The sequence below is a fragment of the Nipponia nippon genome, unplaced genomic scaffold, assembly GCF_047370975.1.
Source record: "Nipponia nippon isolate SJK-2023a ecotype South Korea unplaced genomic scaffold, ASM4737097v1 scaffold_50, whole genome shotgun sequence".
Classification (NCBI taxonomy): Eukaryota; Metazoa; Chordata; class Aves; order Pelecaniformes; family Threskiornithidae; genus Nipponia; species Nipponia nippon.
In genome coordinates, this window is record NW_028262370.1 from 225,757 (window position 1) to 242,434 (window position 16,678).

The 16,678-nt window shown below is 69.8% G+C and overlaps 2 protein-coding genes across 3 annotated transcripts; both read right to left on the reverse strand.

Annotated features, from left to right (window-relative positions):
* Positions 1-31: 31 nt before the first annotated feature.
* RING1 (ring finger protein 1) lies at positions 32-8,380 on the reverse strand. Of its 2 annotated transcripts, XR_015699386.1 has the most exons (7): positions 8,146-8,380; positions 6,993-7,153; positions 4,461-4,676; positions 2,824-3,129; positions 1,029-1,200; positions 492-934; positions 32-460 (listed from the first exon to the last, which is right to left on the reverse strand). XR_015699386.1 is itself a non-coding variant. In XM_087734899.1 (6 exons), exons 1-6 carry the CDS (start codon positions 8,221-8,223, stop codon positions 689-691), a joined length of 1,179 nt encoding a protein of 392 aa, XP_087591025.1. In that variant the 5' UTR covers positions 8,224-8,380; the 3' UTR covers positions 32-688. The 2 variants fall into 2 exon arrangements, 1 of the variants encoding a protein (XP_087591025.1); XM_087734899.1 differs by having other exon boundaries at positions 32-934.
* Positions 8,381-10,307: 1,927 nt separating this feature from the next.
* HSD17B8 (hydroxysteroid 17-beta dehydrogenase 8) lies at positions 10,308-16,627 on the reverse strand. Its single transcript, XM_087734908.1, has 9 exons — positions 16,280-16,627; positions 15,109-15,341; positions 14,907-15,023; positions 13,707-13,802; positions 13,503-13,588; positions 11,635-11,719; positions 11,496-11,538; positions 11,299-11,373; positions 10,308-10,387 (listed from the first exon to the last, which is right to left on the reverse strand). The coding sequence occupies exons 1-9, from the start codon at positions 16,323-16,325 to the stop codon at positions 10,371-10,373; spliced, it is 798 nt and encodes a 265-aa protein (XP_087591034.1). The 5' UTR covers positions 16,326-16,627; the 3' UTR covers positions 10,308-10,370.
* Positions 16,628-16,678: the final 51 nt, after the last annotated feature.

A 16,678-nucleotide genomic window follows, 5' to 3' on the forward strand; every position in this document is an offset into this window, starting at 1 on the left:
GGTGGGGGGAGGGGCAGCCCCCCCAGTGTGTCGTGTCCCCCCCCCCCCCGGGGTTGGGGACAAAGGGCGGAAGGCGGTGGCCGGCTACGGTGACGCTGTCACCCGTGGTTGGGGGCGGGGGGGGGGTGACGCAAGCGTTGGGGGGGGGGGTGGGGGTGTCCTTGGGGCCGTCCCCCCACCCGCCGTCGCCACTGGGGGTGACTGGGGAGCACCCCAGTCCCAGTCCTTCCCTTGGGGGGGGTACTGGGGCTGTCACCCTCCCCCCCCCCCCAGCAGGAGCCCCCCGCCAGTCTGTGGGGACAGGGGAGGGTCTGGGGGTCCCCAAGGGCCTCGGGGGGATCCTGGGGGGTCCCCAAGGTCGTCGGGGGGGGGGGGGGCCCCGGGGGGCCCCCAGGGCCTCAGAGGGGGTCCTGGGGGGGTCCCCAAGAACCTCAGGGGGGTCCTGAGGGTCCCCAAGGGCCTCAGAGGGGGTCCTGAGGGTCCCCAAGGGCCTCGGGGGGGGGTCCTGAGGGTCCCCAAGGTCTTCAGAGGGGGTCCTGAGGGTACCCAAGAGCCTCAGGGGGTCCCCAAGAGCCTCAGGGGGGTCCTGAGGGTCCCCGAGGTCCTCAGAGGGGGTCCTGAGGGTCCCCAAGAGCCTCAGGGGGTCCCCAAGAGCCTTGGGGGGGTTCCTGGGGGGTCCCCAAGGTCCTCAAAGGGGATCCCGAGGGTCCCCAAGGTCCTCGGGGGGGTCCCGGGCGAGCCCCAAGAACCTCGGGGGGGTCCCGGGGGTCCCCAAGAACCTCGGGGGGGTCCGTGGGGGGGGGGTCCTGGGGGTCTCCCCCGCCCCCCCCCCCCATTTCTGCTCCTTGGTGGGCGCGTAGTAGAGCTCCAGGGGTTTGCTGACCTTCCAGTACTTCTCGTTCACCAGCTCCAGCGTCAGGGACCCGTTCAGGGTCTGGGGGAGGGGAGAACGGACAGGAGAGAATCGGGGTCACCCCCTGTCACCCCAAAACCCTCCCCACCCCACCCCCGTGTCCCCTCCTGGGTACCGTGAAGGCTCCGCCGGCGGTGGTGATGTAGATGGTGTACTGCTTCTCGCTCACCTCCTCCAGCCCCGCCGCCACCTCGGGGCCCGGCCCCGGGGCTTCCTCCAGCGCGATCCGCAGGGCCAGGTACTTGGAGAGGTGATCCACCGTGGCGTTGGCCGTCGTCTTCACGTACCTGCGCCGGCGGGGAGGGGGGGGAGGAAGAGGGGGGGGGGAGGAGGACAAGAAGGAGGAGGATGAGGAGAAGGAGGAGAAGGAGGAGGACGAGGAGAAGGAGGAGGACGAGGAGAAGGAGGAGAAGGAGGAGGACGAGGAGAAGGAGGAGAAGGAGGAGGACGAGGAGAAGGAGGAGGACGAGGAGAAGGAGGAGGACGAGGAGAAGGAGGAGGACGAGGAGGACGAGGAGGACGAGGAGAAGGAGGAGGACGAGGAGAAGGAGGAGGACGAGGAGGACAAGGAGGACGAGGAGAAGAAGGAGGAGGACGAGGAGGACGAGGAGGACGAGGAGGACGAGGAGGACGAGGAGGACGAGGAGGACGAGGAGGACGAGGAGGACGAGGAGGACGAGGAGGACGGGGACGAGGAGGACGGGGACGAGGAGGACGGGGACGGGGAGGACGAGGAGGATGACGGGGACGGGGACGACGGGGACGACAGGGACGAGGACGACGGGGACGAGGACAGGGATGAGAAGGACGAGAACATAGAGGAGAAGGACGAGGAGGAAGAGGGAGGAAAGAGAGGGGAGAGGAGGAGGAAGGAGAGAGGAGAAGAGGGGGAAGGAAGAGAGATGAAGAGGAGGAGGAAGGAAGAGAAAGGAGAGAGAGGAAAGACGAGAGAAGAGAGGAGAAAGACGAGGAGGAGGAGGAGGACAAGGAGGAGAAGGAAGAGAAGGAGAAGGACGAGAAAGAGAAGGAGGAAGAGAGAAGGGAGGAAGAAGAGAGAGAGGGGAGAGGAAGAGGAAGGAGGAGAAAGGATAGATGAGAGAGAAGGAAGAGGAGAGAGCAGGGGGAAGGAAGAGGAAGAGGAGGAGGAAGGAAGAGAAAGGAGGAGAGAGAGGAAAGACGAGGAGAAGGAAGAGAGGAAGGGGGGAGGAGGATGAAGGAGGAGAGGAAGAGGAGAGGAGGGAGAGAAAGGACAAGGAATGAGAGAAGGAAGAGAGGAGAGGAGGAGGAAGGAAGAGAGAGGAAGGACAAGGAGAGGAGGAGGAGGGAGAGGAAGGGTGAGAAAGGACGGGAGGAGAAAAGAGGAGGAGGAGGAAGAACAAGAAAGGAGGAGAAGGAGGAGAGGAGGAGGAAGAGGAGAGAGGAAGGACAAAAGAGGGGGAGGAGGAGGAAGGGAGAGAAGAAGAGGAAGGAGAGGAGAGGGGAAGGAAGAGAGGAAGGCGAGAGGAGGAGGAAGGAAGAGAAAGGAGAGGAAGAGAAGGAGGAGAGAAAGAGGAAGAGAAAGGAAAGGAGAAGCAAAGGAAGACAGGAGGAAGAGGAGAAAAAGGAGGAGAAAAAGTACAAAAAGGAGGAAGAGAGGGAGGAGGAGGAGGGAGAAAGGGAGGACGAGGAGGAGGAAGAGAGAGGAAGAGGAGGAGGAGGAAGGAAAAGGGAGGAGGAGGAGAAGGAAGAGAAAGGAAACAAGGAGGAGAAAGGAAGGAGGAGGAAGAGGAAGGGAAAGGAAAGAAGACAGAGAGGAGGAGGAAGGCCTGAGGCTGGCAGCAGGTGGAGGAAGGCTTCCCGCCACCCCCTGCTCTGAGTTCGGGGGTGCTGGAGCCCCCTGCCCGCACCCCTGCCCGCACCCCTGCCCTCACCGGGTCTGCGAGTACTCCCCCTTCTCCACCAAAAGAGGATGAGGTCGGAAAACCAGCTCGATCTCGCTGCTGCCCGGCTCCGCTCCCGGCTCGGGGCTCCCTCGTCCTCCTCCTTCGTGGGAAGTTTCGGGATCGGGATCGGGCCCGGAATCATCGGAAGCTCGGGAACGTTTCCGACTGGGTCCGGCTTCGGGATGACTGGGAGCCGAAGCGTTGCTGAGGTGGGAACGACTGTCGCAGTTGTCCTCGCCCCCGCTGAAGGTGGCGTTATCCGATTCCTGGTGCAGCTTCCGCACTCGCTGTGCCCTACGGGATAACGAACGGGGATGAACTGGGAGCAACTGGGATCGAGCCCGGCCTGGAATCGTGGATTGAAGGTCATGGGCAGGGACAGCTTGGACTTGAGCAACCTGACCTTGGTCGTTCCCAGGGATGGGGCATCTCCAACCTCTTTGGGCGACGCCTTCCAGCGTCCCCACCCCCGGCGTGAAAAATCTCCCTTAAACCGAGCCTAAATCTGCCCTTTTTTAGCTTAAAACCGACCCCCCTCGGCCCATCAGAGCCTCCGTCCCCACGCAGGGCCGCCACGAGGTCTCCCCGGAGCCGTCTCTTCTCCAGCCTGGCCTCCCAGGGGAGGTGGCCCTCGCATCACCTCCGTGGCCTCCTCTGGACCCGCTCCACCGGGTCCACGGCCGCCTCGTCCCCAGGAGACGCTTGGCTCCCTGGGCTCCTCTCCGGCTCCTCAGCCACCAAGTCCTTCTCCACTCGCCGGCCCCCAGCCCGTGGCCGTGTTCGGGATGGCCTTGACCTTGCACTTGGCCTGGTTGAACCTCGTGAGGTTCACCTGGGCCCACCTCTCCCGGTCCCCCTGGATGGGTCCCTTCCCTCTCGGGGATCAACCACCCCACTCGGCTTGGGGTCCTCTCCAAACTCGCTGAGGGGGCCCTCGATCTCTGTGGTTGGTGGAGATATGGAACCGTACTGGTCCCAGTATGGATCCCTGAGGGACACCAGTCCTCACTGGTCTCCATCCGGGCATGGAAACATCGACCACAACCCTCTGGATGCCACCAACCACCCAACTCCTGCTCCACCCAATTCCTGCTCCGTCAACTCCATCCCATTGAGAGGAGGACGCTGTGGAGGACCACGTCAAGGGGACGACAGTGGCACATGATGAAGATATGGAACCGTACTGGTCCCAGTATGGCCCCCTGAGGGACACCAGTCCTCACTGGTCTCCATCCGGACATGGAAACATCGACCACAACCCTCTGGATGCCACCAACTGCCCAACTCCATCAACTCCATCCCATTGAGAGAGGAGGACGTTGTGGAGGACCACGTCAATGGGACGATGGTGGCACAGGTCATTGATGAAGATGCGGAACGATACTGGTCCCAGTATGGCCCCCTGTGGGACACCAGTCCTCACTGGTCTCCATCCAGGCATGGAAACGTCAACCACAACCCTCTGGATGCCACCAACCACCCAACTCCTGCTCCACCACCTCCCTCCTTCAACTCCCACCCCGTTCCCGCTCCGCCACCTCCACCCCTCTCCCATTTAGATCCCGCCGGATCCCGGCGCGGCGACTGACGGCGGGGGAAGGGGGGGGGGGGGGGGAAGGTCCTACCTGTGCATCGCCTGCATCTTCAGCCCCTCCTCGATGCTGCTGCTGAGCGCCTGTTGGTTGTGGAGGCGGCTGAGCTTGGCCAGGACGCGGTCCTGGTGGGCCTCGTACTCGTCCCGGCTGGGGTAGATCTTGGAGATCAGAGCGTCAAAATTGGGATCCGGGCGCAGCGATCGCTTGGAAACCAGCTTCTTCCGGCAGGTGGGACACTCCTTGTTCCTGGTCGGGGAGGGGGGGGGTAACGGGGGATGCGCGGTGACGCTGGTGTCCCCCCGTGACGTTGTTGGCCCCCCCGGTGATGCTATTGGCCTCCTGATGACACCGTTGGCCGCCCCACGATGCTACTGACCCCCCCGGTGAGGCTGGTGTCCCCCCTGGTGACACTACCGGCCTCCTGGTGACGCTGTTGACCCCCCACCGGTAACAGTATTGTCCCCCCGTGACGCCGTTGGCCACCCCAGTGATGCTATTGGCCTCCTGATGACACTGTTGGCCACCCCATGACGCTATTGGCCCCCCGGTGAGGCTGTTGGCCAGCCTGTGACACTATTGGCCTCCTGGTGACGCTGTTGGTCCCCCTATGATGCCATTGTCCACCTCATGACGCCGTTTGTCCACCCCATGACACTGTTGTCCCCCCCCCGGTGACGCTGTTGACCCCCCGTGACGCTATTGGCCTCCTGATGACACCGTTGGCCACCCCATGATGCTACTGACCCCCCGGTGAGGCTGGTGTCCCCCCTGGTGACGCTGTTGGCCACCCTGTGACACTATCAGCCTCCTAGTGACGCTGTTGGTCCCCCTATGACACTATTGTCCCCCCGTGATGCCACTGTCCACCCCATGATGCCATTTGTCCACCCCATGACGCTGTTGGCCACCCTGTGACACTATTGTCCTCCTGGTGACACTGTTGTCTACCCCATGACGCTATTGTCCCCCCGGTGACGCTGTTGACCCCCCACCGGTAACGCTATTGTCCCCCCATGATGCCGTTGGCCACCCTGTGACACCGCTGGCCACCCCATTATGCTGTTGGCCACCCTGTGACACTATTGTCCTCCTGGTGACGCTGTTGGCCCCCCTATGATGCTATTGTCCCCCAGTAACACTATTGTCCCCCCGGTGACGCTGTTGCCCCCCCCCCCGACACTGTTCTCCACCCTATGACTCTGTTGGCCTCCCCCCTGATGCTATTGTCCCCCTGTGATGCTGTTGTCCCCCTTGCTGATCCTGTTGGCCTCCCCATGACACTGTTGCCCCCCTGTGACGTTGTTGGCCACCCCATGACACGATTGTCCTCCCCAGTGATGCTGTTGGCCCCCCCAGTGACACTGTTGGCCTCGCCATGATGCTGTTGGCCCCCCACTGGTGATGCTGTTGGCCTTCCCACGACACTGTTGTCCCCCTGGTGACACTGTTGTCCCCCTTGGCGATACTGTTGGCCTCCTCATGATGCTGTTGTCCCCCCATGACGCTGTTGGCCCCCTGCTGACGCTGTTGGCCTCCCACTGGTGACGCTGTTGTGCCCCCGGTGATCCTGTTGGCCTCCCCACGATGCTGTTGTCCCCCCCATGACACGATTGTCCCCCTAGTGATGCTGTTGGCCCCCCCGGTGACACTGTTGGCCTCGCCATGATGCTGTTGGCCCCCCACTGGTGAGGCTGTTGGCCTTCCCACGACACTGTTGTCCCCCCGGTGACACTGTTGTCCCCTTTGGTGATACTATTGGCCTCCCCATGATGCTGTTGTCCCCCCATGACGCTGTTGGCCCCCTGCTGACGCTGTTGGCCTCCCACTGGTGACGCTGTTGGCCCCCTGGTGATCCTGTTGGCCTCCCCACGACGCTGTTGTCCCCCCCATGACACGATTGTCCCCCTAGTGATGCTGTTGGCCCCCCCGGTGACACTGTTGGCCTCGCCATGATGCTGTTGGCCCCCCACTGGTGAGGCTGTTGGCCTTCCCACGACACTGTTGTCCCCCCGGTGACACTGTTGTCCCCCTTGGCGATACTGTTGGCCTCCTCATGATGCTGTTGTCCCCCCATGACGCTGTTGGCCCCCTGCTGACGCTGTTGGCCTCCCACTGGTGACGCTGTTGGCCCCCTGATGATCCTGTTGGCCTCCCCACGACGCTGTTGTCCCCCCCATGACACGATTGTCCCCCTAGTGATGCTGTTGGCCCCCCCGGTGACACTGTTGGCCTCGCCATGACGCTGTTGGCCCCCCACTGGTGAGGCTGTTGGCCTTCCCACGACACTGTTGTCCCCCCGGTGACACTGTTGTCCCCTTTGGTGATACTATTGGCCTCCCCATGATGCTGTTGTCCCCCCATGACGCTGTTGGCCCCCTGCTGACGCTGTTGGCCTCCCACTGGTGACGCTGTTGTGCCCCCGGTGATCCTGTTGGCCTCCCCACGACGCTGTTGTCCCCCCCATGACACGATTGTCCCCCTAGTGACGCTGTTGGCCCCCCCGTGGCACCATCGTCGCCCCGCCGGTGACGCCATTGGCCCCCCCCCCCGCCGCCCCCGTACCCGCTGCGCAGGGCGGTGACGATACAGTCGGAGCAGAAGCGGTGCAGGCACTCCTTGGTGGTCATGGTGTTCTTCAGCATGTCCAGGCAGATGGGGCACATCAGCTCGCTGTGCAGGCTGCGCGGGGACACCGCGATCTCCGTCCCGTCCATGATGGCCTCCTGCGGACGCGGGGGGACGTCGGGGGGACGACCCCCACCCTGGGGACACCCCCCCCCCCCACCCTGGGGGGACCCCCCGACCCCGCCCCCCCCCATGTCCCCGACCCCCTGGGGTTTTTGGGGTGACAGCACCCTGTCCCCATTCCCCCCCCCAGGCTTGGCTCCCCTGGGGTGACCCCCCCCCGTGCCCCCAACCCCCAGCTTTTTGGGGTGCCCCCTCCCCCACACACTTTTGGGGTGCCCCCACCCCACCCCCAGGGGGCCCCCCGCCCCTAAAATGGGGGGGGGGGTCCCCTGCTCCTTCCCCATCCCTCACCTGCGGGCTGCCAGCCCTTGGGCCCCCCCCCCCAATTTGGGGGGTCCCAGCCCCCGCTCCCCCCCCGCCATGGGGCTGCCCCCCCCGGTGCCCCCCCGCCATTTTGGGGGGTCCCAGGCCCTGTGCCCCCTCCCTGCTGCCCCCCCCGCCATTTTGGGGGTCCCAACCCCTGTGTCGTCCCCCCCCGGTGCCCCCCCGGTATTTTGGGGGGTCCCAGCCCCCACTCTCCCCCCCTCCATGGGGCTGCCCCCCCCCCCCGGTGCCCCCCCGCCATTTTGGGGGGTCCCAGCCCCTGTGCCCCCCTCCCTCGCCATTTTGGGGGGTCCCAGCCCCCGCTCCCCCCCCTCCATGGGGCTGCCCCCCCTCCCGGTGCCCCCCCGCCATTTTGGGGGGTCCCAGTCCCTGTGTCGTCCCTCCCCCGCCATTTTGGGGGTCCCAACCCCTGGTCCCCCCCCCCCCGGTCCCCCCCCCCCCGCCATTTTGGGGGGTCCCAGCCCCCGCTCCCCCCCTCCATGGCGCTGCCCCCCCCCCGGTGCCCCCCCGCCATTTTGGGGGGTCCCAGTCCCTGTGTCGTCCCCCCGCCATTTTGGGGGTCCCAACCCCTGTTCCCCCCCCCCGGTGCCCCCCCGCCATTTTGGGGGGTCCCAGACCCGTGCCCCCCCCCGCCCCCCCCGACCTGCGGGGTGCGGTGCAGCTCGTAGAGGCTCAGCTCCCAGGTCTTGCTGGCGCTCTGGGCGTTGGCGGGGGCGGCCATGGCGGGCGGTGACCGGGCGCCCCCCACCCCGGTACCGGATCCCCCCCCCCCCCACCCCGGTACCGGTACCGGACCCAGGCCCCGACCTCACCCTCGGCGGATTCCCCCCTTCCGGCCGCTCAGGCCCAGGGGGCGGCGCCTGGCGAGGGCGTCACTTCCTGCTGGCGCGGGTTGATGGCGTCACAGCCCACCCCATCCCTTCAGCCAATCACAGCCCGGGCGCTTCCTCCCCCCTCCCCCGCAAGTTCTGGCAACCAATGGGATTCACCGCCATCCTCACCCCGCCAATGGGGGGGGGGGGCAGCGGGGCGGGGCCTGGAGGCCTGAGGGTAGGGGAAGGGGGCGTGGCCTTGCTCCAGAAGGGGCGTGGCCTCAGCGCCACCCGCCGCCCGGCCCCGCAGGGTCCCTGTGCCCGCCGGTCCCGCCCGCCGCCCGTTCCCCGGCCCGGTGCCCCCCGTTCCCCCGGTGCCGCTGCGAGCCCCCCCCCCGGTCCCCGGGGTCCGGAGGAGCCCCGGCTCTGCCCCCCCCCCCCGCGGTGCCCGGTGTCGGTGGGAGCCCCGGTTCTGCCCACCCCGGTCCCGCCCGGTGCCCCCCGGTCCCTCCCGGTGCCCCCCGGTGCCCGGTGCCGGTGGGAGCCCCGGCTCACGACGTCCACACCCAACTCTCGGCCGCCCACACAAGAATTGCGTTTGGACAATCACGAGCCGGTGCTCGGGGAAAGGGGGGGCACCGGGACCCCCCGGGACCCCCCGGGACCCCCCGGGACCCCCGGGACCGGGACACCCCCCCCCACACCCGGTCCAAGCGGAGCCCGAACCGTGCGGGGCGGCCCCGCCGCGATCGCTCCTTTCCCGTGGGGACACGCGGGGCGGGGAATGCTCGGTACCGGGGGGTTCTGAGGGGGGGGGGGGGACCGGGAACCGGGTCGGGATCCACCGGGAACCGGGTCGGGACATCCCGGGGGGGTCCGATGTCCACCGGGAAGCGGGTTGGGATCCACCGGGAGCTGATCAGGATCCACCGGGAGCCGGGTCGGAGCATCCCGGAGGGGTCCGGGATCCACCGGGAGCCGGTCGGGATCCACCGGGAACCGGGTCGGAGCATCCCGGAGGGTCCGGGATCCACGGGGACCGGGTCGGGATCCACCGGGAAGCGGCTCAGGATCTCCCGGGACCGGATCTCAGCATCCCGGAGGGTCCGGGATCCACGGGGAGCCGGTACGGGATCCACCGGGAGCTGATCAGGATCCACCGGGAGCCGGGTCGGAGCATCCCGGAGGGTCCGGGATCCACCGGGAACCGGTCGGGATCCACCGGGAACCGGGTCTCAGGATCCCAGAGGGGTCCGGGATCCACCGGGAGCCGGTCGGGATCCACGGGGACCGGTCCGGGATCCACCGAGACACCGGGTCGGAGCACGCCGGCGGGATCCGGGACCCACCAGGGACCGAACCCCCCCCTCCCGCCCCCTCCCCCCCGCCGTGGGGTGCCCCCCCCCGCCCTTCCCCCCCCGGCCCGGTTCGCCCCCTCTACCCCCGGTATCCGGATCGCTGCCGCTCGCCCGGGGCCCGGCGATGGCGGAGGGGCCGGCGGGGCACAAAGCCGCCCCCCCTCCCCCCTCCCCCCAACCCGGGTGGGGGCCACCCAGCGCGGGGACCCCCCGGGACCCCCCCCCCCCCCCCCCCCCCCCCCAAGCCCCCGGTTGCCCCGAGTGACGGGGACCTGAATGGGCGGCATCTGCCCCGCCCCCACCGGGCGCCGGCTTCAAACGGGGACCCCGCCCCCCTCCCCCCACCCCTCCCCCCTCCCCCATTGTGCCCCGGGGCCCCACCCCCTCCCGGCCCCGGCTCGGGGGGTGGAGGGGGAGGGGGCCCCCCTTGTCCCCCCAATGGGGGAGGGGACCCCCCTTGTCCCCCCAATGGGGACGGGAACCCCCCAACCCCCCCCTTGTCCCCCCAATGGGGGAGGGGACCCCCCTTGTCCCCCCAATAGGGATGGGGACCCCCCAACCCCCCTTGTCCCCCCCATGGGGGAGGGGACCCCCCCTTGTCCCCCCACGGAGGACGGGGGCCCCCGGGGCGGGGGGGGGACCCCCGCGTGGGGGTCCCCCCTTTATTGGGGGGGGGGGGAGGGGCAGGGCCGGATCCGTCACATGAAGAGACCCCCTGGAACGAGAGAGAGGGGACACTGGGGGGGGGACGGGGACGGGGGGGGACATGGGGACACTGGGGGGTGCGGGGGGGACGGGGGGACCCTGGGGGGCTGGGGACATGGGGGGGACAGGGACAAGGAGGGGGCACGGGGGGGGACATGGGGACACTGGGGGGGTGGGGGGGACGGGGGGACACTGGGGGCTGGGGACATGGGGGGGACATGGGGACCCTGGGGGGGGACAGGGACATGGGGGGACACTGGGGGGGACACACGGGGACCCCATGGGGATGAGGACAGGGGGCAGGGGGACATGGGGACATGGGGGGGACATGGGGGGGACATTGGGGACAGGGACATGGGGGGACACTGGGGGGGACACGGGGACCCCGTGGGGGGGGACACAGGGGACAGGGACATGGGGGGACACTGGGGGGGACAGGGACATGGAGGGGACATGGGGACCCTGTGGGAATGGGGACAAGGGGACACGGGGGGACACTGGGGGGGACAAGGACACTGGGGGGGACGGGGGGGACACTGGGGGGGATGGGGGGCAGGGGGACACTGGGGGGGACACGGGGACCTCGTGGGGATGGGGACAGGGGGACACGGGGACACTGGGGGGGACGGGGGGCACAGGGACATGGAGGGAACACGGGGACCCCGTGGGGACGGGGACATGGGGACACTGGGGGGACACAGGGACGTGGGGGGGGGGGCACGGGGACCCGATGGGGCCGGGGACAGGGGGGATGGGGACACTGAGGGGACATGGGGACACTGGGGGGGGACGGGACAGGGGCCCAGCAGGGACCCAGCAGAAGCAGGAGGGGGGCAGGGAGGGGACCCCGGTGGGGACAGGGCCACTGGGGGGGGGGTGACAAGGGGACACGGGGGGGGGTGTGTGACAGCGTGTCCCCACCTGTCCCCCCCACGCTGGCCCCCGTGACGTAGCTGCTCTCCTCCGAGGCCAGGAAGGCGCAGACGTCCGCCACGTCTGGGGGGGGGGGGGGGACACGGTGACACCGGGGGGACCCTCGTGTCCCCTCCTGTCCCCCCGTGTCCCCTCCTGTCCCCTCGTGTCCCCTGTGTGTCCCCCCCCCCAGTGTCCCCACTCACCCTGCGGGTCCCCGAGGCGTCCCATCGGCACCATCCCTGCAAACTGAGCGAGGACAGCGTCACCGCCCCCCCCCAATGTCCCCAAAATGTCCCCAAGTGTCCCCCAAATGTCCCCAAGTGTCCCCAAATGTCCCCTCACCTTCTCCAGCACCTTGGGTGGCACCTTGGCCGTCATGGGGGTGACGACGAACCCCGGCAGCACCGCGTTGCACCGGATCCCGTACCTGCCGAGGGGGACGGGGACGCGGTGGCAGTCGGGGGGGGTGGCCCCGTGTCCGTCCCCCCCCAGTGTCCTTGTCCCCCCCCGTGTCCCCCCTGTCCCCATCCCCACAGGGTCCCCGTGTCCCCTCCATGTCCCTGTCCCCCCCCCAATGTCCCCTTGTCCTCATCCCCACAGGGTCCCCGTATCCCCTCCATGTCCCTGTCCCCCCCCCAATGTCCCCCCATGTCCCTGTCCCCTGTGTCCCTGTCCCCATGGGGTCCCCACGTCCCGTCCCCCCCCAGTGTCCCCCTGTCCCCCCACGTCCCTGTGTCCCCTCAGTGTCCCCCTGTCCCCATCCCCATGGGGTCCCTGTGTCCGTCCCCCCCCCAATGTCCCCCCATGTCCCTGTCCCCTGTGTCCCTGTCCCCATGGGGTCCCCACGTCCCCCCCAAGTGTCCCCCTGTCCCCCCCATGTCCCTGTCCCCCCAGTGTCCCCTCAGTGTCCCTGTCCCCCGTGTCCCCATCCCCACAGGGTCCCCGTGTCGTCCCCCCAATGTCCCCCCCATGTCCCCATGTCCCCCTGTCCCCCCGTCCCCATCCCCACGGGGTCCCCCTGTCCCCCCCATGTCCCTGCCCCCCTCGTGTCCCCATGTCCCCCCCATGTCCCCAGCCCCTCGGGGTCCCCGTGTCCCCCCTCCGCCCCCCCCAGTGTCCCCGTGTCCCCCCCGTCCCCCCCGTGTCCCCCCCAATGTCCCTCTCCCCCCCTCGTGTCCCCATGTCCCCCTCATGTCCCCAGCCCCCAGGGTCCCCCTGCCCCCCCGTGTCCCCCTGTCCCCCGCCGTGTCCCCATGCCCCCATGGTCCCCAGCCCCGCCGTGTCCCCCTGTCCCCCCCAGTGTCCCCATGACCCCCCCATGTCCCCAGCCCCCCCCGTGTCCCCCTGTCCCCCCCGTGTCCCCCCCATGTCCCTGTCCCCCCCCGTGTCCCCATGTCCCCTCCCATGTCCCCAGCCCCCCAGTGTCCCCCTGTCCCCCCCCGTGTCCCCCCCATGTCCCCATGTCCCCCCCGCCCCCCACCCGTGTCCCCATGTCCCCCCCATGTCCCCAGCCCCCCAGGGTCCCCCTCTCGCCCCCTGTGTCCCCATGTCCCCAGCCCCCCCGTGTCCCCCTGTCCCCCCGTGTCCCCCTGTCCCCCCCCATGTCCCCAGCCCCCAGGGTCCCCCCGTCCCCCCCCGCCCCCCCAGTGTCCCCATGTCCCCCCCATGTCCCCAGCCCCCCCTGTGTCCCCCTGTCCCCCCCGTGTCCCCCCCATGTCCCTGTCCCCCCCCGTGTCCCCATGTCGCCTCCCATGTCCCCAGCCCCCCCGTGTCCCCCTGTCCCCCTCCGTGTCCCCCCCATGTCCCCATGTCCCCCCCGCCCCCCACCCGTGTCCCCATGTCCCCCCCATGTCCCCAGCCCCCAGGGTCCCCCTCTCGCCCCCTGTGTCCCCATGTCCCCAGCCCCCCCGTGTCCCCCTGTCCCCCCCGTGTCCCCCTGTCCCCCCCCATGTCCCCAGCCCCCAGGGTCCCCCCGTCCCCCCCGCCCCCCCAGTGTCCCCATGTCCCCCCCATGTCCCCAGCCCCCCCCCGTGTCCCCCTGTCCCCCCCGTGTCCCCCCCATGTCCCTGTCCCCCCGTGTCCCCATGTCCCCCCCCCCATGTCCCCAGCCCCCCAGGGTCCCCCTGTCCCCCTCCGTGTCCCCCCCATGTCCCCATGTCCCCCCCCATGTCCCCAGCCCCCCGTCCCCCCCGTGTCCCCCTGTCCCCAACCTGGCCAGCTCCTTGGCGCAGCTCCGCGTCAGCCCCTCCACCCCGGCCTTGGCCGCCGCGTAGTTGGCCTGGCCCAGGTTGCCCACCTGGGGGGGGGGGTGACACGAGTGACAGGGGGGTGACACGCGTGACAGGGGGGTGGTGACACGCGTGGGGGGGAGGGGACACCCGTGTCCCATCCCCCCCCCCCCCGGCGGTGCCCACCTTGCCCACGACGCTGCCCACGTGGATGATGGAGCCCCCGGGAGCCCCCGCGGCCACCAGCGCCCGGGCCACCGCCTGCGTCACCAGGAAGGTCCCCTGCGGGGGGACACGATGGCCCCCCCGGGTGCCACCGCGTCACCTGTGGCCCTCCGCGTCCGTCCACCCCCCCACCCCCCGTCCCCATGTCCCCCGTGTCCCCACGTCCCCCCGTGTCCCCCCGATGTCCCCGTGTCCCCACGCCCACCCGCCCCCCATGTCCCCCAATGTCCCCACGTCCCCCCGATGTCCCCATCCCCCCAAGCCCCCCCATGTCACCCCTCCTTGTCCCCAAGCCCCCCGTGTCCCCATGTCCCCAAGCCCCTTGATGTCCCCAAGCCCCCCCATGGCCCCCCCATGGCCCCAAGCCCCCCCATGTCCCCGTGTCCCCATGTCCCCAAGCCCCTCCAATGACCCCAAGCCCCCCCATGTCCCCCCCGTGTCCCCGTGTCCCCATGGCCCCAAGCCCCTCCAATGACCCCAAGCCCCCCCATGTCCCCCCCGTGTCCCCATGTCCCCCTGATGTCCCCCTGCCCCCCAAGCCCCCCCATGTCCCCACGCCCCCCACCTCCGTGTCCCCCCATGTCCCCCCAACGTCCCCATGTCCCCCGTGTGCCCACACCCCCCCATGTCCCCGTGTCCCCCCGATGTCCCCACGTCCCCCCATGTCCCCCTGCCCCCCCGCCTCTGTGTCCCCCCATGTCCCTGTGTCCCCCATGTCCTTGTGTCCCCCCGTGTCCCCCCATGTCCCCCTGCCCCCCAATGTCCCCACGCCTCCCCCACCCCGTGTCCCCCCATGTCCCCATGTCCCCGTCCCCTGTCCCCCCGTGTCCCCCCCATGTCCCCACGCCTCCCCCCCGTGTCCTCCCGCCCCCCGTGTCCCAATGTCCCCGTGTCCCCCCGCCCCCAATGTCCCCACGCCTCCCCCGCCCCCCGTGTCCCCCCATGTCCCCCTGCCCCCCGTGTCCCCACGCCCCCCCATGTCCCCACGCCTCCCCCGCCCCCGTGTCCCCCCAATGTCCCCGTGTCCCCCCGCCCCCCCATGTCCCCACGCCTCCCCCGCCCCCCGTGTCCCCCCAATGTCCCCGTGTCCCCCCGCCCCCCCCATGTCCCCACGCCTCCCCCCCCGCCCCTCTCCCCCCCCCCCCCCTCCCCCCCCCGTACCGTCAGGTTGACCCCCAGCACCTCGCGGAACGCCCCCTCCCCCAGCCGCAGCAGGAACTCGTCCCGGGTGACCCCCGCGCACCCCACGCAGACGCCGGGGGGGGCCCCGAAATGCTCCTGTGACACGGGGGGGGAAGGGCGTGGGCGTGGGGGCGGCCCCACTCGTGACGGGGGAGGGGGAGGGGGAAGGGCGGGGGGTTACCTGGACGCGGGCCAGCAGCTGGGCGACGCTGGGGGCCGAGGCCACGTCCACCCCGAAGGCGGCGTGGGTGGGGGTCGTGTGTGTGTCCCCCCCCGCGTGGGTTGCCCCCCCCCACGCGTGGAGCCCCCCCACCGTGGCCCGAGCCCCCTCCTCGTCCCGGTCGGCCACCGCCAAGCGGGCGCCTTCCCGCGCCAGGCGGGCGCAGACGGCTCGGCCGATGCCGCTGGCACCTCCTGGGGTGGGGGGTGTCACGCGTGGGGGGGTGGGCACGCGGGGGGGGGTCCACCCGTGGGTGGGGGGCCCCACTCTGACACCCCCCCCCCCCGGGTACCTGTCACTTGCATGGCGCAGGGGGCCGGGCCCCCCCCCCCCCCGGGTCCCACCCGTGGGGGGGCCACCCCCTCCCAGTGTCACCCGTGGGGTTTGTCACCCTCCCCACTGTCCCCCGTGGGCTCGGTCACCCCCCTCTAATGCCACTCGTGGGGTGGTTCACCCCCCCCCAAGTGTCACACGTGGGGTTTGTCACCCCCCCCAGTGCCACCCGTGGGCTCTGTCACCCCCCCAAGTGTCACCCGTGGGGGGTTTCTCCCCCCTAGTGCCACTCGTGGGGCGGTTCACCCCCCACCCAAGTGTCACCCGTGGGTCCTGTCACCCCCCTTAAGTGCCACCTGTGGGGTCTTTCACGCCTGCCAGTGTCACCCGTGGGGTCACCCCCCCCCCCTCGGGGTGCCACCCGTGGGCCTGTCCCCTGTCCCAAGGGTCACAGGGATTGTCCCACACCCCCCCCAAGTGTCACCGTGGGCTCTGTCACCCCCCCCCAGTGTCACCCGTGCGGTTTGTCACCCCCCCAGTGTCACCCGTGGGCTCTGTCACCCCTCCAGTGCCCCCCGTGGGCTCTGTCACCCCCCCAAGCGTCACCCGTGGGCTCTGTCACCTCATGTAAACACCCCCCCCGATCTGCTACCCCCCTACGCGTCACGGGGACCCCCCACCCGGGTTACGTCACCCCGCCACGTCACAGGGGCCCGTGTCCCCCCCACGAGTGCCCTCGCTTGGGGCCTGTGTCGTCGCCCCCCACTCCGTGGACCCCCCCCCCCGCGCCCCCACTCCCCCCACGTCACGCGAGACACCGCCCCACGCGGGGTGACGTCCCCCGCCACGTCACGGCCACCTGTGACCAACGCCACCGCCCCGCCGAGGCGCCCCGCCGAGCCCATGGCGGCACCGGAAGTGACCAGCGAGTTGCCGCGAGGAGGACCCCGCGCGCCGCCGCTCTCCGCCCGCTCTATGGTAAGTCCTCCAAGAACCCTTTTTTGGTGTTTTTTTCACCTTTTCCGTGAGTTTTGGCCCCATCCGGACGCCCGGGTCCCCCGTGGGACCGCGATACCTGGGTCCCCCGTGGGTCCTGGCCACCTGGGTCCCCTCAGAACCGCACTAACTCCCCTCAGCCTTTACTTTTTAATTAATCAAAAGCCACAATCCGCTACCGTCGTTAAAAACAACCCAACCCCAACACCCCAAAACCTGCCCGGCAACAGGTCACCCACGGCCTGGACGCCTGGGTCCCCCC

Coding starts and splice junctions, on each gene's coding strand:
- RING1 (XM_087734899.1), bottom strand. CDS start 8,223: ATGGCCGCCCCCGCCAACGCCCAGAGCGCCAGCAAGACCTGGGAGCTG. Junction 1,201..2,823: donor GGGGAGTACTCGCAGACCCG/GTGAGGGCAGGG, acceptor CCGCCGGCGCAG/GTACGTGAAGACGACGGCCA. Junction 935..1,028: donor CCGCCGGCGGAGCCTTCACG/GTACCCAGGAGG, acceptor CCCCTCCCCCAG/ACCCTGAACGGGTCCCTGAC.
- HSD17B8 (XM_087734908.1), bottom strand. CDS start 16,325: ATGGGCTCGGCGGGGCGCCTCGGCGGGGCGGTGGCGTTGGTCACAG. Junction 13,589..13,706: donor TGGGCAGCGTCGTGGGCAAG/GTGGGCACCGCC, acceptor CCCCCCCCCCAG/GTGGGCAACCTGGGCCAGGC. Junction 11,720..13,502: donor TGCGCCAAGGAGCTGGCCAG/GTTGGGGACAGG, acceptor CCCCCTCGGCAG/GTACGGGATCCGGTGCAACG.